General features: G+C 38.3%; 2 protein-coding genes across 2 annotated transcripts in view; both read right to left on the bottom strand.

The window, feature by feature from the left end:
* Positions 1 to 267: 267 nt before the first annotated feature.
* On the bottom strand, positions 268 to 7,485 carry LOC121957134 (hsp90 co-chaperone Cdc37). The gene is made up of 8 exons (XM_042505654.1): positions 7,112 to 7,485; positions 6,100 to 6,381; positions 3,866 to 3,971; positions 3,655 to 3,770; positions 3,380 to 3,502; positions 2,759 to 2,941; positions 2,482 to 2,553; positions 268 to 1,774 (listed from the first exon to the last, which is right to left on the bottom strand). The coding sequence occupies exons 1-8, from the start codon at positions 7,217 to 7,219 to the stop codon at positions 1,634 to 1,636; spliced, it is 1,131 nt and encodes a 376-aa protein (XP_042361588.1). The 5' UTR covers positions 7,220 to 7,485; the 3' UTR covers positions 268 to 1,633.
* Positions 7,486 to 11,460: 3,975 nt separating this feature from the next.
* LOC121956247 (hemicentin-2-like) overlaps positions 11,461 to 21,755 on the bottom strand; it is a 32,203-nt gene continuing 21,908 nt past the window's right edge. The window contains exons 14-23 of the mRNA XM_042504379.1: positions 21,258 to 21,536; positions 20,793 to 21,119; positions 18,880 to 19,140; positions 18,453 to 18,604; positions 18,262 to 18,362; positions 14,696 to 14,853; positions 13,830 to 14,096; positions 12,359 to 12,691; positions 12,027 to 12,281; positions 11,461 to 11,932 (exon numbers count right to left, since the gene is read on the bottom strand). Of these exons, the coding sequence (XP_042360313.1) occupies positions 11,925 to 11,932; positions 12,027 to 12,281; positions 12,359 to 12,691; positions 13,830 to 14,096; positions 14,696 to 14,853; positions 18,262 to 18,362; positions 18,453 to 18,604; positions 18,880 to 19,140; positions 20,793 to 21,119; positions 21,258 to 21,536 (2,141 nt within the window). The 3' untranslated portion in view covers positions 11,461 to 11,924. The remainder of the gene's footprint in view (positions 11,933 to 12,026; positions 12,282 to 12,358; positions 12,692 to 13,829; positions 14,097 to 14,695; positions 14,854 to 18,261; positions 18,363 to 18,452; positions 18,605 to 18,879; positions 19,141 to 20,792; positions 21,120 to 21,257; positions 21,537 to 21,755) is intronic.

Raw genomic sequence — 21,755 nt, 5'->3', positions numbered from 1 at the left:
CAATATAGAGGCTATTTTAGGACATTGTGATGGTGTTTTGTTCAGCCTTTTGTCAGACTAAATGGAAGTTCAGCTTTCCCTCAACATTTACTTTGTTTGCAAAGTAAGGTAGTCCTGGTAACACTAGCAGGTGCCTTCAGTCCTGAATCACATACAGTCGATTCACACAAAAGCTGAGCGTTCAGGCTCATTGTTCCATTAGAGCTTCTGGCTGTAGGTTAAACATTCAGCTGTCTTGTTAAGTGATAGTCAAACGATGCCTTTGTATTTGCCATTTCACTTAATATTTGTTTATTTGTAAATGTCAACTCTGACAGAGAAAATTTCCAATTAAACACTCTAACCTTCAAAATAAAAGCATTGACAATAAAGGTATAGAACCCAACTACACCTATCTAGCACTTCTGGGAGTGCTTTTTGTGTTTAATACTGGTTTTTGTCTTTAAAAATTAAATGTTTACTGTCATGTACTGAGGGTGACAGCATGTCCACCTACTGATCTCTAGTACCTCTGAGTCACCATATATACAAATGTCATCTGTAAATGCCAATTCATTAGAAACTCATGCACAGACACAGTGCATGAGAAAGGTCTCACGGATGATTATTTTCTTGGGAACTCTCATGACTCACATTTTTGACATCTATGATTTGGAAAAACATGTCAACAGCAGTTTTTTAGACACAAGCAAAACACCTTGGTCTTGAGTAGTTGGATATAATTCAACCTTTAGTTAAGCAAGTTTGTAGAAAATGTCACTTTGGAGAAATGACCGTCTGAATACATTGGTTGCTCAAGCCCTAAAAGTCTAACAAAAAAATCTTAAATTTGTAAATGATTAAAAAAAATCCATCCATCCAGTTCACTGTATGCACAACCCAAAAATGTATAGAAGTTCTTTTCAACTATACAACAGCACGAACGAAGCAGGCAGGCATGTGTGCACATACACTCCCAAACAAATTAACAGGTGAACACAAATAAATGTAAGAATACAGCTGAAGTCCAAATGGATAAAAGATCAAAACACAAGCAGCAGTTTCTTTTCCAAGCAGGAGTTACTGATGCAACATAGTGCAGATAAGTCAACACTAATCCCTTCAAGGAATATTTTATCCACAAAATGCCTCTTTTTTATCAATAACTCACCCTGTGTTTCTTTGAATTCCCTAGAGTGTGTTTTCTTGCATGCCTCTACGGTGAACGAAGAATCCAAATATTGCAAACATTTTTGATGACTTTGATGGGCCATGTTTAAGAGACTTTGATTGTGCTGCACGAGTTGTGCATTTGTGAGTTTGTAAACAGATATTTTAATATAGTTTTGCTGTTTTTAAATGCGGACTTCTTTTACTCCAGTTCATCAAGAATTTTCTTTATTTTTGGACTCTTCGTTCACCGCGGAGGCATGCAAGAGAACTTATTTTAATTCACAAATTGAAGGTAACACAGAGTAACTGATAAACAAATGATCATTTTGTGGGCGAAGTATTCCTTTAATTCTCAGCCCAAACGTTTCAGAGAAGTTATCTCATTGTTCCATGATTGGCAAACTAGTCATACACATAGTGGAGTCGCAATACAGTGGGTAAGTACATCTGCAGAAACAACAAATCACAGGATCGGTGTTGGTTATTCCTTCTTAGTTTCTTCCTGCTCCTGTTTCACCTCCTCATACGTCGCATCTTCCTCTTTCTCATCCCCATCGTCTGTCTTGGAGTTGGGGACCCAGAGCCCTGAGTCTATGCACCTCTTCATGTGAGCCTTTGCCTCCTAGATTGAGCAAAATAATCACATTTATTAAAACTTCTTAGTTGTCCGGTAAAATTCACCTTAATTCACCTATAATGCCTATCCAAAGGCATACCCAAAGCAAACAGAAAGCTCTTCTTGTTCCATTTTTTACTACGTGTACAAGCATTGTCTCATTTGAAAGGTAACATTTGAAGTTTTTCCCCAGCATTCAGAAGTTATATACGGTTCAACACACTGACATAAACGTTTTTTTTTTTCCTTCACCTGAATATTTTCTGAAAGAAAAAGCTAAAGATGACTACAACTGGGAGCTCTTAACTGGGAAAACACAATGGGGCCACAGTATGAAGCCTCACATGGTCCAAAGTCTTAGTAGATAATAATATCACAGAAAATAAACAAAAATATGGGTAAAATAATGTACTAAATGTGTGATTATAAGTGAAAAAAATCAGCATAGACAGAAATATCTATTCAGGAGCTTACCATATATAAAAACAGAGAAAACTTAAATTTATAAGAAAGATTGGTTGTTTACCTTCGGACAACATAGAAGCCATTTATTTGTAATTTCTGTAAATTTTACAACAGTCTATGGGAACTGTAAAAAGTTAAAATTTGCTATGGATCTCCGGAGTGTCATTGACTACAAAACCCATAAGCCTCGGATGCAGTGGGCCAGTTGACAAGAAGAGAAATTATGGCTTTAAAAAAAGGAAGCCTACCGTTGGGTCCATTTTGCTGATAACATCTTGTAACATTTGGATGTCCTTTTCATCAAAGCATTTCTGCATCTCCTGCAATCAAAAACAAACGTTGTGAGGCACTTTTAACTAAAAAAGAAGATAATTTTATATATTTGGTAATACACTTTACATTTGTGACAAATCTCACAGTGCTACACAATAAAAGCATAAAAAAAGCATTAAAAAAGACAAAAGCATATTTACAAGTCATAAAAATAAGAAAAAAGAAGATAGCTGAGGCTTCTTGGAAACTTACAGCTGGCAGGGACTCATACACTTCAACAGGATCCAGCCCCCCAGGTCCCATTCGTTTTTGCCGCTCCTCTTCCTCATATTCCTTTAGGGCCTTCTCAATGCGGATCTTTGCTCTGCCCCGAACCCGATCCTTAAATGACTCCAGCTCATCGTTGAAAGCATCCTGGTATTGCTGATCTGCTGTCTGAGGGGCCATACAAATGGGCATTATTTCAATTGGCATTTGCTTTTATTGTGGCGTTTGCAAAACAACGATCTCAGGAACACTGGATCTCAAAAAGTAACCTAATACGCCTTGAAAATATTGTTTTTTGCTGACCTCCCTTGGTTCAAATTGTCACCTTGCTACATTGATGTACAGCTGTACTGCAGTACCCTTAATATCACTGTTGGTCGGGTCTGAGGTAGAAGAGGCTTGAAATGTTAAAGCAGAGAACAACAGTACAATCGCTTTACAACCAGGTATTAAGGTACTTAATAACCTGCATTTCCACTGGTGGAATCATGGACTTTAGTGCCAGGATAAATGCTCTGGGTGTAACTTTTAGTTGCACATTTTGTCAAAAAGAGCTAAGCAAAGTAATTTCAATCGACTTTCAAACATCCAAACATAGTTAATCACCTTAATCTTGGCGAAAAATTGACGGAAGCAGCCGCGGGGGTCAACCTTGAGGCTTTTTGCCAACTCTAGAATGAACTGCATGACGATGGTCTGATGAGCCACTTGCTCCATCAATCCGTGTTTCTACAAAAGAAGGGAAATTTATATTAAAATAATGTATATCTTTTGCATATAGAGTTTGTGGTATGTAAAGAGGAACCTTGACTTACAGTCTATAAAACTGACATGTGATGCAAGTTCCCAATGTTAAAAACAATTCTGTTTGTGTTTAGTACCTCCTCAACTTCAAGGTCAATGCACATGATGACCAGGTAGTTGGCAGTCTCTTCACATACTAGATGAGGGTTGTCAGAGAGGTACTTCTGGCTGTCGTCCCAACGTCGCAACATGCCTGTAATAAAAACAGCAATGACAGACCATCTCTACTTTCATGTAATACCAATCAACAGTCACATGCATGGGTGAATTGATGCCAATAGCCCTTACCAAAATGTTTGATCTGCTTCTCATTTTTCTCCACAAAGGTTTTATGCTTTTGCTCCTTCTGTTCTTCGGTCTCTTCACTCTCGTCAGGTTTGACATTAACAATGCTCTGCAGAGGACAGACAGTGGCAGAGATTCATTATTACAGACTATGACTCTCTGATATCTTTACAGTAAGTGGCAGTCATCACTGAAAATTAGGATATAAAACTAATGTGCATGAGAAAATCGCACAAAGAGTCAGAGAGTCTAGAAAATAGACTGCATTAGAGCAGTGGATGTAGTCTTCAGGTCTGAAAAGTAAAGCTGATGTAGAAGTGCCTTGAATGTAAATTCTTTCTGATGGCCAGAAGGGGGCAACTCCACTGGTTGCAAAAACAGAGTCTGATTGCATGAGAAACTGACCCTACTTCTCACGATTGATTTATTACCCTAGTATACATTTTCCCGAGTTTATGATCTTGATTGCTAGTTTCAAGTGTTCTTCAGTACAACATGATGCTCATTTTGTAAAGTATGGTCCCATTTAGAGTACAATAGATGATAAAGCAAGGTATGCTTTAAGGCGTGGCTACCTTATGATTGAAAAGTCACTACCAAAGTAACCTGTAAATCATTAGAGAGGAGTAGTAAGTAGTGCACACCCTCCCCAGCTCCACCCTCTTGTCCAAAAAAGCCAAGATGGTGATGGCCAAAATGCCAATCTCAAGGCTTCAGAACAGCAATCAACAAACCAATGGTTGACCCGTGGCTACATCCACTCCTTTTTTTTTTAAACTTTTTTACAGTCTATGGTCAGGAACCAAGCTAAAAAAAAAATCACATCACATTGAATTGCAGCACATCAGACTGATGCAAATGTCTCTTTTTTATAGGATAGACCATGCAAATAAATACTAATCTAATCATCTCACAGGGCTCAGAACACACCCGATGTACTGTTATTCTGCTATTGAAATTAAGAACCTTCTATAATCATTAGACCAAAACTAAAAGCCAATGTATCCTGGCAAATACTGACTTTGAAGCCACAGCCTGATATAGAAGTTCATCAGTGTGATAATCATCCAAAAACTGTTTGAAAAACAGAACCACAGCACTTCACTACAGGGCTTATTCCTCACCCATCTTGAAGCAAAATGAAAACTTTCAGTTGCATAAAATTTTGTATGTAGTGTCTTTGGTGGCATCTTGACACACTGAACTGCCAACTCTTTCAAATATACTGTACTCAACTTCATCTCACCAGACTGTAGGGGTTGTAGCTGCTGCAGTAGTCGGCCAATCAAATGTCACATTATAATAATCAAAGAAGGCTTGTAGTGACTAGCTCTGAGTGAAACTATGCAAATGGTCTGTTTTATTAAGATCTGGGTAAAAAAAGGATCAAATGTAGGTATTGTTTGACTGGAGAAGTTTCCATACTACTTGGTACTGGGTTATTACAGTCAATACACTAAAGGTATCGAGTACAGATACCCAGCCCTTCTCCCTGTGCATGCTCAGTGATGTCCGCCCTACATAAAGTTACTCTCCAGATATCATAAATACAATGTTGGGACTGACCATGTCCATGATAATCAGGAAATACATCACTCAATTTGACAGTGTGTTTTTATGTGTTTTTAAACAAAAAAAGGGGGCTTACACTGGTGATACATTAATTGTTGGTTTTGTTTGCTTTGGGTAATTGGCTAATAATAAAAAGATAAAATAAAGCCAGTGTTAATGTTAAAAAAGATGTCAGTTACCTCTGCATTATAAAAACTGTTAAAACTAGTCAGTCATTTTGTTTAAATAGGGGCTGTTAAATACTGAGTGTGGAAAATATAACATTTTGATGCCAATTCAAAAACAGGCTTTAAGTCATGTTTTGTTAAGTTATGTTATCTACCTAGCTGCCCGCTTCTGTGTGACACAGGAAAAGTGACAATAGGGTTCATTTTTTGGCTTCACTGTTTTATATACATCCATTTATGTTGATTTCTTCTGTTTGGATGACTATTAAAAAAAATGTTATGTTTTCAAAGGGGAAACTTTTTTTGTGGCAAAATTTGTTTGTCGGGCCTGGGATAGAAGGCAGAATGTTTTGTTTGGTGACTGAGCAGTAAGATAACATGTATTTTGGATAGATCGCTGCAATGATGATGTAATGGTGTCTTGAAAACTCATGAGGGTTGGGTACATGTTTGTGTGCATAACACAAAATAAAGAAATCAATCAATCATATGCCTAACCTTGCTGAAGCCCTCCTTGCTGAGCGTGTCCACGTTCCAGGGCATCTTATTCCCTTCCCGTTTATGTTCAGCCACCTTCTTCTCCCAGTCCCTCTCCTCTTTTTTCAGTTTCTTCTCCTCTGTCTGGACTTTGCTCAGCTCTGCTTTGGCATCATCCGTTGAAGAAATGGACAGCTCCTGTATTTTCTTCTGTGCCTCTGCCAGCTTACGCCGGCATTCACTGAGTGACTTGTTCATTTCTTCACCTTTTTTCTGGAACTCTTCCATTCGCTCCACACGTGCCTTTAGTAAAACGTATATTTAAACAGTCAAACATCATTCAAAATCACAGGTACAAGGTATTCATGTTATCTTTAAGGAGCTATTCATTTCTATATGTTTATTATTGCTATTATTGATTAAGGCACTGCATAGATGTAAACATATTTTTTAGCAAGCTACATCATGTGTGTCACCCAAGAAAGTAGAAATGTGCAAAAAGAAGTTTTGAATGGATTTTATTAAAGGTAGATAATAACTGTCTTTTGCAACATAGAAGATTATACTATACAATGAGGACAGTATGCAAGTTTGTGTGCATGGACTCTGAAGATGTGTGTGTGTGTTTTGTGGTATAACAATTATTTTATAACTACTGCATCAAAAAGGACCCTTAAAAAAGATTTTTTTTTTTACCTTGCTGGTGTTCAGCTGTCATAGAAATATGAACAGAGGCGGTGTTTCATTTTTTCTCATGTTGGGGCCATTCTAGTAAAAGTAATCGATTTTCAAGTTGAAACAGATCATTTAGCGGGTTTTGTATGCTATTAAACATTGCAGGGATCATTTTTGACCACAAAGACAAAGCAAGGGTTAAATCTAGGTTTAATTACAAAGGTTTAGACCTTTTTTTTTAAGTGATTACCTACTCGAATGTAATCATTTGCAGTGAAAGCCACAGGAAACATCTGATAGCCAATGGTTGCAGTATGATGTGCACCAAATACTCTAAATATAAATTGTAAATCTGTACCTGGTGTCTCCATCTGAAGAGGCTGGGTGTATCGATATTGGGGTGGGTGTCATCTTCATCGTCTGACACCTCAATGTGGTCCCACACGCTGTAGTCTATCTTCGCCATTACTCCAGACACAACCTAACGCCGACAGCGTTAGCTTTGGATATGACTCGGCTAAGTTAGGGGGCTAAACGAAGCTAACCCGAATCCCCACTCTTAAAGCAGATATAACAAAAGACTCAACAGTTTTCACAACTATACGTTTATATCCAATGCAGCGACTGGTTGTGTTTAGCCAAGATAAACTTACACAGACCTACCTAGCGTAGGTTAACTAGAAACTGCCACAAATTTCTAGAAAGAGTTGCTGCTGCAAATTTCCGCTTGACGTCAGCGCGTCACTGCGTCATCACGTACGACGCCGCTGTCGTGCGCGCCCCGGCGGGAGCGTGCGTGCATTGAACCTAGTGCACTAGAATAAACATCTCTTTAAGGGCTATGATTGAACCTATAATGCGTCGATTTCCAATAAAAAATAGCAATTTGTGAATTGTTTAATTCTTATTTTATCGACAAGATTTTGGAGTCAACATGACTCAACCATTAAAATAATGTTTTTATTTTTCTGTATGTGTTATCACATTTCTGACATAGCCTTATTACACTGAAATGGAAACGCATTGGCCTAATGAAAAAAAAAGGCACTTGTACCTTTGTCTGTAATTTACCACGTTGCCCTTTCTGGTCTAGCTGCCTTTGGGTGTTGGTGTGGGCCAGGGGTGTCCAAACTATTTTGAACGGAGGCCAGATTAGACAATGTGAACATACCTGGGGGCAAGCTGCTTCTTGAATCATATGGGTCATTAAAAAAAAAATCCATACAAATAAAATGCAACTGTTTTAGCTCTAGGTGAAAACAAGTATAAAACTTTATCTTCTTTTTTTTGGCTTATTTTTTATTTTTTTGCACATTCTAAAATATACAAAATGGCAAATAGATACATTCCAGTTATATGGGTTTCTATTACTTTTTGTCTGCATTTTAAACCTGTCACAAGATGTATCTACTCACTGCAAAAACATGTATGCCCCCTCAGTAATGCATTATGTTGCTATACCATCAAATATTTTATTTTGTGTACAGGCCCACTTCAGATCATGTAGAATGACTTTGGTGAGTTTCGAGAATTTTCTTCTGTCCTGGCAAAATTTGTGGGCAGACACAAATCCTTCCAGACTGCATTTTCAGTCTGCCACAAAGAGTATCCCCCTCTATAACACACAGCCTCCATTGAGTATTTTATTTTGTGTATAAGATCATGCTCAATATATCTGGTAAGCTGCGAAGTTTCTACTACAGACAGCTTCATTCTTTTTCTGCAAGGCATTTGCACTTAAATTGCTCAAGAGTGCAATTGTAAAAATTGTTCAGACTATGCACGTGTGCAGTCCAACTAGCCATTTATGCAAGTCTGTATTCATAAATGTAAATTCATAATAGGCTAAATGTTGTGAAGATCCTTGGTGCTGGAGTAATGGTGGTGGCACTTGATTTTCTTTGTAATTGTATAGTTAAAGTCCGCAAACAAACTGGAATATAAAAAAATCTTTTGCAACATTTCTGACAAAGCACATTTATTTTACTTAAAATAATGCAAACTAAGGCAATCGTGCAGTGCAAATCAACATTAGAAAATAAATGTGTTGTCAAAGGCCCACCTGTGCTTTTAACTATTGTTAAAGGTATGACTCAGCTAAAGTTTAAGATGTGCTGACCTATACTTAAAAAAAGATGTAAGGCCGGCAGTCTCAATGCACTAATGAGCGACAAAACAGGATGGTCAGAAAGGTCAATTAAGCAGTCTGTACACACTTTATAATACAATCTAAGGGTCTTATCAATCAAACACTGAGTCAAATCACCTGTGTGGATGCACTATATGCGTGTGCGGGGAATAACACAAGCAGTTTAACAGCAGCTCAGTGCTGACATTCACAAACATGTCCCCCCCCTACTTTATAACAGGGTGTGAACACAGTGACACGTAAAACCAACCATAGAAGATAATTCCCTTTAATAAATAAATGCAGCTTACAAAATAATGCTCAGCCTTGTTGTTGTTGAGGTGTGACATTCTGACTTCTCAAACACACAGTTTAACAATAATGTTGCAGCATCAATGGTGCTTTTCTGCAGATATGTCAAAATGTTTTCTACTGTGAGGAAAAAGTCTCAAGTTCACATTGTTGCAGCAAAGATATGATGTGACACGTGTAAAACACTGATACAATGTTTCTTTCCAATATTTCTGCTGTCAAAAGACTCACACAGGGAGCTATGTGTTACTTTTTTTCTCCATGGGTTGAGTCCTTGAACCCAGAGCAGCAGATGGAGTTTGCAGCGTGAGTCTCACAGCAGCGCCGCATCTCTCTGATGACATCCTGACACATGCTCTCCACATACTTGTTAGCTGCAGCAGGTGGAAAAGAGAGCTAGTTAAACAATGATTGATTTAAGATATAATGCCATTCAAAGCCATAGAAGTGAGTTTAAGTTCTTTACTAAGCTTTGGTCACAAACAAAAAAGGCACATTTTAAGTACTGTTTACTCAAAAACATATGCCTTTGATAAAAAAAACCCAGATACAAACGAATAGAAACACAACAAAAATGAAATATATTTAAAAAATAAAATACATACAAATAAAAATGGGCTATCTCAAATCAACTTAAACATATTTAGTTATGAAAAGAGTTTAAGTGCTTTCTTGACTTTAATAAGTTTCAGTGACTTACTCAAGAGTTTTAACTCATTCTTTCATTGGTTCAGGCTGGGTTTAGTCATTTAGTCTCTAAATAATAGCATCTACATTTATGTATAAAAAGCTTCCCTGGTAACAAGGCAAAAAGTGAGAACAAACGACTTGACTGTCTTCTCTGTCAATAGTGGAAACACTGTCTCCCTGGACTGTAGTCAGCCCTGCCAATCACTCCAGAAATACTGCACTGACTCACAATTGAACAACACATGTTCCAAATTTTTAATTTCGCTTTCACAAAATGCATCATTATATACATCTGAATTAAATTTCAATCTTAATCTCATTTTAGATTTGGAGTTCACCTTGGGAGAAAGTAAGAAAGTAAATATATATAATAATATATATATATAAATATATATCATTTCCTTGTTTTCTTAACCTCTTCAACATCAAACTCATTGAGAATATAATTTTGTTTTACTAGATTAGAGAAACATACATTTAATAGAAGATTTCCTATCCTCGGGTTATTGTTTGTATCTTACCTTGCAAACAGTGCTGAATTGCACATGCCTGCTTTTGACACGGATCTTTCTGTGGCATACCTGAAAGGGAACAGACAATAACACTTTGCGGGAGTTGTAAATACATATCAGACACTGTAACACAAAGGGCTGACTCCCACCTTTATCGTGGAATCATTAACAGTAGATAATAAGGTCGTGTGCTAATGTTAGCCGCTAAACTCCTTTCACTTCCTTCTGCGAGCCAATGTTATGATCACGTGACATGTCGATAGCCAATTAAATCTTCTGTGAAAAAGTGCGGCAGCGACACCCGGTGGTCCAAATTTAGTTTATCACCGCCAGTCAAATGACAAATCTCATTTCCTTTTGCTGTAGTGGGAGGAAATAATAAATGGCATAATTCATTAAAAAAAAAAAGTTTGAAATGTAAGATATATATGTAAGAATGTAAGATATATATATATATAGTTTATTTCTTTTGTTTTTAAACACTATAAATATTTAAAATTTTTACATTCTGGCGTGAAATCAAAGCATAATGCACATATTTATTTTTATCTATGCACGTATTTTTTAAAATTCGCTATGCTTTACATCAGAGCATCTTTAAAAAAAATCATTGTTTCTCTTGGGGATCAAGAGAGTATTTCTGATTCTGATATTCCACTGCATTTTGGTGGCCAATGCTGTACTTTTGACTCCACTACAATGATTTTCTATCTTTAGTTTGGCCAGTTGTTACTTTTTGGTTTTCTAGTATTAATGCAAAAATATAACAACTAATAAATAATGATGTATTGTCATAGATTAAGCCACTTGGCAGTATATAAAGTAGCCTACATTTACCCTCTTCTATACTAGCTGCAACATTATAGCAAAAATAATTATAATCTAGTCACATATGATTGAGTATTTCTACATTCTGTTATTGCTACTTTTACTTAAGTAAAATATCTGAATACTTCCTTTAGCACTGGTAGTCATCACACCTAGCAGTAACATACTACTAATACTAACACATAATCTTAGTGTAATAGAAGTAAGTAAAAAACAATGGTTTTTTTTTTACTTTTATTCAAATAGGCAAATTAAGAAACAATTCATATTTACAGTAATGACCTGCTGATCTTTAACATTGCGTAATACATTTTTCAGCATGCATTAATAACAAAGTAGTCATCATTGCTATATCAAGAGTGGTGGTTACAAGATAATTTTATTAATACGAAAATAAGCCTACCATAAAATATAAATTAGAGACAGGATATCACATGGAAAGCATAAAAAAGTAAACTAAATCCTAAACCACCAATCTATCTCATAGAATGCATTCATGTTAAAATACTGACAAATTAAATGACAACATTCAGGTCTTATTAAACAAGATCTAATTCTGCCTGAAAGCAAGATCCACATAAATATCTGTCGAGTCATGAATGTCACTTCTGCCTCCAAAGCAGCAACAGTAAAATCCCCTTAGTTGAATTCTCCATGTATGTCCAATGTGGTCATCTGCTCCCATCTCAAGAGCTCTTCTTTCAAACACCTGAAGAAAAAGCAAAAGAAGATACTCGTCACGACACAGTATGATGAGACATCGAGTGTCGAGACATTGTGTGCACTTCAGAGTCCCATTATACCTTTGGTCTTGGCCTTGAGAATGAACTGCTTGCTCCTCTTCTCCAGTGTGTTGGAGGCAGTGCAGGTATAGGTCCCTGGGAGCAGTGAGGAGGAGGTAAGTACTGCTTCATCCTCCATCCTCTCCTGAATGGGATTAGAGGATTGCCAGCTGTACAGAGGTGTTGGGTTTCCTGTGGCTGTGCAGTTCAGGGACATTTCAGCACCATCTATAAGCTCCAAAACCTCTGGTTCAGGACTGGGGAATGTTGGAGGAACTAAAACAAAGAGCACAAGATAAGATGTACATTTTAATGTATTTAAAGGAAATCTTTCAGATATATTTATGACTTACAGTACACAGAAGCATTAAGAGGCTCTGAGGTCACAGTAGGAGCCGGTTGTGGTCCCTCTGGTCCGAGCTCCAGCTCTGCTACGCATCTGTACTGTGCTCCGTTTTCAGCTTTGGTCGGTGTGACCATGAGGATAGAGGACACTTGGACTGGCGAGGGAGATGTGAGGTCGGAGAAGGAGTGGTTATAGACCTCAGTCTGCTCCTTGTACCACCTCAGCGTCAGGTACTGAACAGGAGCAATGTTCTGCACCTCGCATAGCAGCTGGTACTCTTTACCTTCCACCATGGGACCGGTGTGGTTCACAGGCCTGATGGAGACACTGTCTGGAGTTTCTAAATAAATACACAAAGTTCATGTCAAACTGGTTTATGTCAGTCATCCATTTTTACACTGTGTGAGCATGATTGAAATCATTAAACAATGGGCCTCATCACTTCTCCTACAAAGGAGGAAGACACAGACTCTTAGTAGTCATTATGCATCGGTATGCATTAAAGTTTCTGTGTCTTTCTCTCTCTGGCCATTCTGTGTCTCATATTTATCTTTGTGTATTGTTTTTAGTCATTTTATGTTTCCTTGTAGTTGTCTCCTTGTGTTTTTTTAATGTCTCTTTGTAGTCATTTGGTTCCCTTTGTGGTTGTTTTATACATTATCTTTGTGGTTCATTTGTTTCTATTTATGGTTATTTTTGTGTCTGCTAGTGTTTTTTTTTTTTATTTGGGTCTTTGAGATCATTTTGTGTCTCTTCCACGTAATTTTTTTGTTTGTTTTTTAGATAATTTTGTGTCTTGTTGAGATCATTTTGATGTGCTTTTTGATAATTTTGTATCACTTTGTAGTCATTTTCTGTCCCTTTGTGATTCATTTTCCCATTTTTGTTGTTAAGTTGTGGTTTTTTGTACTTCCTTTGCATCTTTTTGTGGGTTTTTTTATGTGCCTTTGTGTTTCCCTTCGCAGTCATTTTGTGTCTCTTTGAGGTAATTTTGTCCTTTTTAGTTGTTTTGTGTCTCTTTGAAGCCATTTCAGCTCTCTGTGTGGTTATTTTGTCTTGTTTTGTGGTCATTAGATCTATTTGAAGAAATCATATTCCTTATTTTGGTGATTGTGTGTCTCTTTGTGGTTATTACCTGTTGTTTTGTAGTCATTTGGGTCCCTTTCAGGTAAAATTTTGTCTAGTTTTGGGTTTGTTTGAATCTTTGAATCTTTTTTGTTCTTTTGTAGTCATTTTGTGTCTCCCTGTGGTTGTTTCGCCCATTTTTGTAGTTACTTTGTGTCTCTGTGCAATTTCTTTGCATCTCTTTGTGGTCTTTTCGTGATTTGTCATCTTGAGTCTCTTCTTGGTCTGTAGGTGATAATTTAAGTAACATTTTGCAAGTGAAGGCGAAGGGGTGGGGGCCTGACACTTTTGGGCCCCTAGGGCCCTGCCTAATAAACTATGTGTGTATTCTAATAAAGCAGGATTTGACTTACTGTAGAGCACAAGGTTAAGTTTTTCCTCACACTGTCTTGGAGCTGTGAAAAACACTCCATAACAGATAGGCTCCTCTATCCAGTCAATGAGACTGTCCACCTTCCACTGGACAGACAGGTCCTGTTGGGTGTGTGAGGCGCTGATGGCCGATTCCCAGCCCAGGACACGGACCGGCCGAGCGGCCTCGCAACTGACGGACACTGGCTCCCCAAAACCCACCACCACCCTGGAGGGTTTCAGGATCAAGGAGCAGCCCTCAGCTGACACTGAGACACACAGCAGCAGTCATCACCATTATAACCAGTCTCATCACCACCTTCCCACATCTTGCAGCACTTTCATGTTTAAGTTTGTGGCAATTACGTAACCATGTTACAACACTTATGGAAATCACAGGAAAAACACCGGGAATAGGCTAATATCTTAAAAGTACGCTTGTTTATTATAATGAATTTATGGCGATCGTGTGAAGCATTTATTTGCAGACTATGGTAACAAAATATACACTCTGTGGGCCTGCTTAATCTGCACAACATTACAGTTTAACCGGTTATAATTGTGTTTGTGAAATATTGTCGTCATCAGAACACAAACAGGCATATTTTTCGGGTTATAAAGATGTATAATACATACGATACTAATTATGCGAGGAGTATCTTTTTGAAAAGATAATAAACAATGCTTTATCTTATTGCTGCATTGAGAATCTGTTCATATTTATGTCTATATTCATATTTTTACAGATTAGAGGTCATTGTTTGCCTGCAACATCAGTATTTTCATAAAACAATTACCGCACCAAACATACTGATAACCCCAACATATGCGAAAAAAACCCCCAAATATGTAACATACAACATCTTACCGGAGTAAAACGTGCAGAGCGTCAAAATCCATTTGAGAAAGTTGTTCTCCATGTTACTTTCTGCACCGAGCCGTCGATTAGCGGGCGACAGAGAGAAAATTCCAACTTGAACAAGCTTGGCAACTCTGCAGGGAACAATGTTTGGACAAAAGGGCCCCCTTTATCCCAGCTGACTTTGGGGGTGGGGGGTAAAGGGGAAAGAGGGAAATTTAACAGGTGGCAGGCCTCTGAAAAACACAGCTCAGTCCTTTGTATTGCTTTGATTTTATAAGCATTTTAGCAGGAAATGAACTGTACCACCTTTAATGTAGATATACATAATAGAACTACCACAGGAGCAAAGAAGACACTGTGCAAACAAGTGTCCGTTTTCAATATCTGACTCATTACAGTCTAAGTAGAGCAAAATGTGGTTGGCAAATTAGAAAGTTGTCACTTTCGAAGTATACAAAAACATTGTACATTTATAGTTATTCACATGCTTACAATTTATAGCTTGATCAAATCTGTAGCCCAAATGTCTCTTTCTTCTCTAAACTGAAGGAATAACCTTTGACCCTAGAAATACAGACATAGATCTGAACTAGTGATGATGTATCATACTGAGTCAGAGAATCAGTGTTTTTTTTGTCTTCCTACTCTCTACATTCCAGCCTTAGGTGTGACCATGTCGTGCTTTAAAAACGATTCAATTACTTGTTTCTTTGTCTGATCACAACTGGCAGTGATTAAAAGCATATGTTTTTTTTTTCTTCATTTCTGCAAGCATGCTTTTCTCCTACTGCCTCAGAACTCCAATGCTTTTTGAAATCCCAGCAGGCGGGAGTATTGGTGCAGCATGTAGCTTGTAAGTCTCACACTGTGACTAGAATGCTACACAGTGGATCCACTCTGACCGCAAATGCAGTGCAAGTGAGCAAGTAATCGGATGCCTCTCGGTGAATCCATGGAGGCCACAGCTGGGAATCTCAATGTACAGATTACAGCTCATGCTCGCTCCACTTCTGATACGCTGCTCACTCTTTGAATACTTTACAGAAATGTGCTAAGCTTGCATGTGTCTATAATAAAACCTGCATTTTTTTTTTAAACTCTATGACAAATTGAGCAACATCCACTCTGCCAGGTTGTTATGGCAACACAGTCAGAGCACACACAAACAGTGCTTTCTGGTAAAAAAAACAAACAAAAAAAAAAAAACTTTAACTGGCAATGACAGTGACTGAACATACAGCACATGGTTTCAAGGGAAGAAAGGTTTATACTGGCAACCAAAGGCTCTCCTTTACATTTACTTTGTGCAGTGCTAATTAGTATGGCAGCCTCAGCACTGTATAACGTAAGCCAGATTGAATGAGAGAGAGAGGGGGGACAGAGAGTGAAGAGGTCCAAGAGGTTGACAAAAGGTTGCAGTGAAAACATAGTCATGAAAGACACTGGTTTGACTTTGCCTCAATCAGTATTCTGCTTAAGGATGTCACTGACGGGCGAGTTGACTAGAATTTAACTGCGCTAAATATATATTCACATTTTAAGATTAACATTCTCTTTAAAGCACCTTCTCTCACTCCAATGCCCGCTTTTTTAATTAACTCAACCTTTGTAACAGCAAAAATGTTCAAATGGAAAGCAGCATTTTTTACTTCTTTTTTTTTTTACTTGTACATCTGACAAAATGTCTAAAACACGATTTAGTGGCTCATATTCGGGTAATTTCAACAAAGCATCAAATTGTTTTATAGCATGACATCGTTGGCACATCGCAGAAATGGCATGATCAGTATTTTCAGTGCAAAAATAATTCAACATTCTAAAGCTGTAACAGCGCATAAAAAATCATTTGGGAAAAAAAATATTTTACAGGAAATGAAATGAGCAAAATTCATCTATAAAATAAGACTTAAAAAATAGCACTATTAACACTGCAGTGTTCAGAGCACTCTCAAGTAATTATTGTAGCTGTACTGTGGCATCTGGAAGGTATGTTTACTGAGCAAAAAATTTAAACATCTTATGTCTGACTTTTCACAGGTTCAAGTGAAAGATCTAAGACTTTTTTTCATGCACTCAATGGATATATTTCTTTCAAATTTTGGTTACAAATTTCATAAAACCCCTGTTAGTGAGTACTTATTCCTTGCAAGATAATCCATTCACCTGACTGGTGTGTCATATGAAGACGCTGAATAAATATAAGCATGATTACAATACAAGTTTGCCTTGGGATGGTCATAATAAAAGTTCACCCCAAAAGGTGCAGGTTGATCACACATCACAATGCCAGAGATTTTGAAAGTTTTGAGGGAGTGTGCTGACTGCAGTAATATCCACCAGAGCTGTTGCGAACAAAATTTGGGAGTAATATATATCTATTGAGTGCATGAACATAGTCTTACACATTAAATCTGTGAAACATGGAAGCAAAAACAAAAGTGTTGTGTTTAAATTTTTGCTCAGTATACTGAAAAATAAAAAACAAAATATACCTGAGTGGATAAGATCCTGCAGAGCAACTCCACTTTCACCTTAAAAATTGGTTGTGTGTGAAAAACATTGGAGCTCGTGTTTTGCTTGTAGAATAAAAGAAGGATAATTAATAAGGCAGCAATCGTAATACATGCAAAAAATACATGAGGGCTGTTGAATCAGTCCCGTTTAGTTGTACACATTCATTTGTACCATGATATCAGTGCACTTACTGACTGACCAAAAGCGCACCCAACGCATTAACTTTTTGCCCACTTGGAGGAAGAAGCTGTCAAGCCCACTGTTGTCTGTTACGGCCATATAATTTTACTGTGTCCAATACATATTTGTCTTTAAACTCCACCACGTGTCTATGATATCTACCGACTCCTTAAAAAAATATGTCCTTTCCATGTTCAAATTTCATTACCAGCTAGTTTTTCCAGAGTCGGACAGGTAGCACAGAGTGGATTTTGCAGGAAATAACTGACTGCTGCTGGATGATGAGAGCAGCTCAGATTAAACCATACAACAAATGTGCAGGCCATAAAATTGAAACAGTGGGCTAAAAGAAGCTGAAATCTCATTAGAGCTGAAGAGATGGGTGTTAATGCACCTGGGTTCAACAGTAATTTGATTCAGTCAGAGCTTTTGCATGCACCAAAGTAACCAGGTTGCAGTTGGCTTTTCTACATATGCACATTTGCAGAGCGCAGACTTCAGACAGGGAGAGTGCATTACTGTGACAGCAGAGTGTTAGGGTGAAAACGACATGTGCCAATGCACAAAATAATTTCATCCAAAGTCAGACTGAAACTGAAACTGACAAAGTAGTCTCTATGTCTGAATAAGGGAAGAAGCAGCATCATTACAAAACTTAAATGAAATGAGTCATGCTTCCAATATAAGGTTGTGGGGCTGTTACATGAATACACAGATTTACAGTAACAGGTTATTGCAGTTAATGTAAGTGTGTTCTCTGATTACCTGTGTATCCTGGTTTCTCTATGCAACCTGATTATTTGAGTGCATGTAAACGTACTGTTTGTTAATCTCATAATATTGATTAGTGGTTCTTCAAAGACAGCTGGTAAGATTACACATTCTTAAAGCTACAGTGGCCAAGCATGAGCACAAAGTCCACCAGCTGAGCGTGCAGAATAGACCATGCTCCCAGACCTTTAAGAGACATGACTGAGGTCTAAGCAAAAAAAAAAAAAAACTTTTAAAAAAGGTATAATTTTCATCCCAAAGCCATGCAAAATCGAACTTAAAAAAGTCATCCTCATACAGGTCCTGATGAGGTAGGCTGTCCTTTGAGATAGCTGCCTTTGCTGAAAGAAAATGTGCCGTACTGCGTCACAAAAAAAGGACCGCTGATGAGGAGCAGGACTCCCAGGGACGCAAGTACTCCAACCAAGACTGCGAAGGTTGTGCGGTCCCCTGTGGGAAACGGGAGTTTTTGTTACATTCTCACTCTCAGCTCATCTGACCTTCTGCTCTTGCAACAGAGGTGTTTATCTTTTTGTGATAAACAACACATCCCGAAATAAAGATTACAACAAAAAGCACAGCCAATAAAATCCCGGCAGTGGTTCCAGCTTGACTACCTGATGGAAAACAATGGCATGAAGGAATTATAGAATATTTCACACTGCAAGACAATTATGGAGTAGAACAAGTTGATAAAAGTAATAACTTCGGTAAAAACATCTTACTTTTAGCTTGGACGACAGTGAAATATTTGGTGCTCTTGCCCTGGGTGTTTGACGCAGTGCAGCTGTAGTTCCCTGGAAGCTCAATGGATGGAGTCAAAATGGGTTGATTCTCATTTTGATTTGTCTTTGTCTGTATCGGGTGTGCCAAACTCCATTTGTATACTGGCATTGGGTTTCCTGTAGCAGTGCAATCTAAAATGATTTTACCACCACTTGAGAGCTCCATCGTCTCATTTCCAGGCTTGGTAAAAGTTGGTGGGTCTGAGGAAATATGTAAAATTAAAATACAGACAGAGAGGGAAAACAAAGAGGTATTAATACACAATCAGAGAAATGAAAAATGCACGTATTTTCTCACAAATTCAACTGGTTAAAGCTGGGGCAGGCAACTTTGTTTTAGGGTTTTTTAATATTCTTTTCACATTACAATAGCAATCAAAAATGAAATGCTATGAGAAGAAGAAAAAAAACGGTATCTGTGGCTGTTACAGGCCTGTAATAAGCCCTCCCAATCATTTCATTTGGGCTGAATGAAATGATAGTTTGGTTTACCTGCCTATCATATATCCATTTTCCACCAAAATTAGTGTAGGTAAACAGGTTTTATGAACATGGTAAAACCAGCTAAAAATAGGCGATAGACTCCTTTCCCATTGCCAGTGCATGAGAGCTGTGTACACAGCTGTGCAGCAGACAAGTATGTCTCTCTGTATTTTTACCGGCGGGTCACGTTCGACATCATAGACAGGTCGGAAAACAGGTTAGTAAACAGTAGAAAGCAGTATGGAGGCCCAGGAAATATTGCGGTGATTACCTCTTTTCTGTAGCTCTTTCTTTCTCACTCACTTTTCAAACTAGGTGCAAACTTATTTGGACCAATGTTGTGCCGCAACGTCATAAACTCAAACTGGTGAAGGGGCTAAAATTAGCAAGTTCACCTGGGTGTTGTATTTCCATCACTGCTGATTGGAGCTGGAGCTGATGAATACCTGTGACTACTGCTGAGTCATTTGACTCAGGTGTGAACGCAGATTGTTACCTTTCTCATTACTTACAAAAGCCAGATGTTAGCGGGTGTTAGTGGGTTTTTTATGCAGTGGGAAACGGGCTAGAAGGTGTTCTAGTTTGCTACTCTACAAGTGTAGATGCACATGCTCAACACTTTTGTGATTGCCTAATTCAATGGCGGAGAATCCTGCAGAGTAAGTTGCTATTCCAGCATTGGAAACAACTGCTTACACTGCAAAGCAACACAAAATAGGAATACGGACCTACCAAAAAAAGAGTCTAAAAGAAAGTCTGACAATAAATTAAATAAAACGGGTCAAAAGTGTGTCAGAGATGGAGAGAAAATGTTGCTAGTGGTAGCCTTCTGCCTACAGTAGCTGAAGGTACACAGCTGCGTCATCATGTTTACATTTATGTGGCTAACTTTAAGATTATTGCCTTAGTGAACAGGTTAAACTTGTTCCACTGGCCAAATTTGAGGCGCTACAGTGTTGGCTTGCTGAGCTGCTGCCCGCTCTCCTCTCGGGGATGCGATCCACGGCAGTAAGGAGTGAGATGAAGGGGCGGGGTGGCTAATGTTAACTTGCTAATTCTTGTCTCATTTGTAGTCTGATAAACAGATAGAGAGAGCGAGGCATGGAGGCGGAACAAATGCAATGCGTGACACCCTACAAAGACATAAGATTACTTAGACACTGAACAGGTACTGAATGAAATGCGTGCATATGACTGTGGTCGTTTGGTGGGAGGGGCTTAGGTCAGAGAGCTTTCTGCTCTCTGACCTAAGCCCAAAAAGCCCCATCCTGACCTAAGGATGGTGCATTTTCAAATTCTGAAGCTTTTGTTTGCCCTTTCCAGATTTCCGCCTACCCCAGCTTTCAATTACGACGGCATTACAAACTTACACAGTACAATGACGTCATGTGGCTTTGACTGGACTGTGGGAAGATTTGGCACTGATGGTGAAAAGTCCAGCTTTACTTCACACCAGATCTGAGTTCCATTATCACCTCTTTCGGCGGTCAGATTGAAGATAGATGACTTATTGAGTGGAGACAGACTGGACTCTTGAAATCTGTCAGTATAAATGGTCTTATTCCCTTTGTGCCAGTACACAGTGAGGTTTTTCACTGGTGCAACATTAATAATGTCACACTGCATGCGATATGTTTCTCCCTCTAACATGGGGTCCATTTGACTTGGGTGAGACATGGAAACATCATCTGGCGTTTCTATAAAAAATAATAAAAGTGTCAAAGTGAAGGCAAGTGTGAATTTGGCAAAAAAAACTCAAACATCAGAACTACTGAATGATCAAAAACCACAAGAGGCATTCTTTGCAAATTCAGACAAAGTAAAGGGCAACTTACTGTAAACAGTGACTGGTAGGTTTTCAGAGCACTGATAACCATCAAGGAGATTGATGAAGCATTGTGGTATGAAGGACCAGCCTATCACAGAGTCAATTGCTAGGACAGTAGAGGACGCCTTAGGTCTAAGTCCTCTCCCTTGGCCATATGCAGCCTCCCAGCCCACTGATGTTGACCGGTTGGATGATGAGCTGCAGTTAACCGAGAAGCCGTCTCCAAATCTCACCACAACTCTGGGAGGGGTCATCTTGATAGGACAGGAGGAACTCACAGGTTTTCCTAGAATGACACGATGGGTGTTATAGCCTACATCAAAAGCAGACATGTGCAAAACTGTTTTACTCAGCATTACAGAATTATTTGCCTGGATCTTGACCAACAAAAGGTTCATGAGACCCAATTAATCAAATAATCTATCATTTGATCAAAAGAAAATTAAATTAATAATTGTTTTAGCCACATTTCAAGCAAAAATGTCAAAAGTGTGCTGGTTCAAGC

This window comes from Plectropomus leopardus, chromosome 17, assembly GCF_008729295.1.
Source record: "Plectropomus leopardus isolate mb chromosome 17, YSFRI_Pleo_2.0, whole genome shotgun sequence".
Lineage (NCBI taxonomy): Eukaryota > Metazoa > Chordata > Actinopteri > Perciformes > Serranidae > Plectropomus > Plectropomus leopardus.
The sequence above is the reverse complement of the archived record's forward strand: the minus strand, read 5'-3'. Positions and strand labels throughout refer to the sequence as shown.

Excerpts from the sequence above, each read along its gene's own strand:
- LOC121957134 (XM_042505654.1), bottom strand. The coding sequence starts at position 7,219 with ATGGCGAAGATAGACTACAGCGTGTGGGACCACATTGAGGTGTCAGAC. Across the intron at positions 3,972-6,099 it reads GCAAGGAGGGCTTCAGCAAG|AGCATTGTTAATGTCAAACC; the intron begins GTTAGGCATATG and ends TGTCCTCTGCAG. Across the intron at positions 1,775-2,481 it reads TCAGCAAAATGGACCCAACG|GAGGCAAAGGCTCACATGAA; the intron begins GTAGGCTTCCTT and ends TGCTCAATCTAG.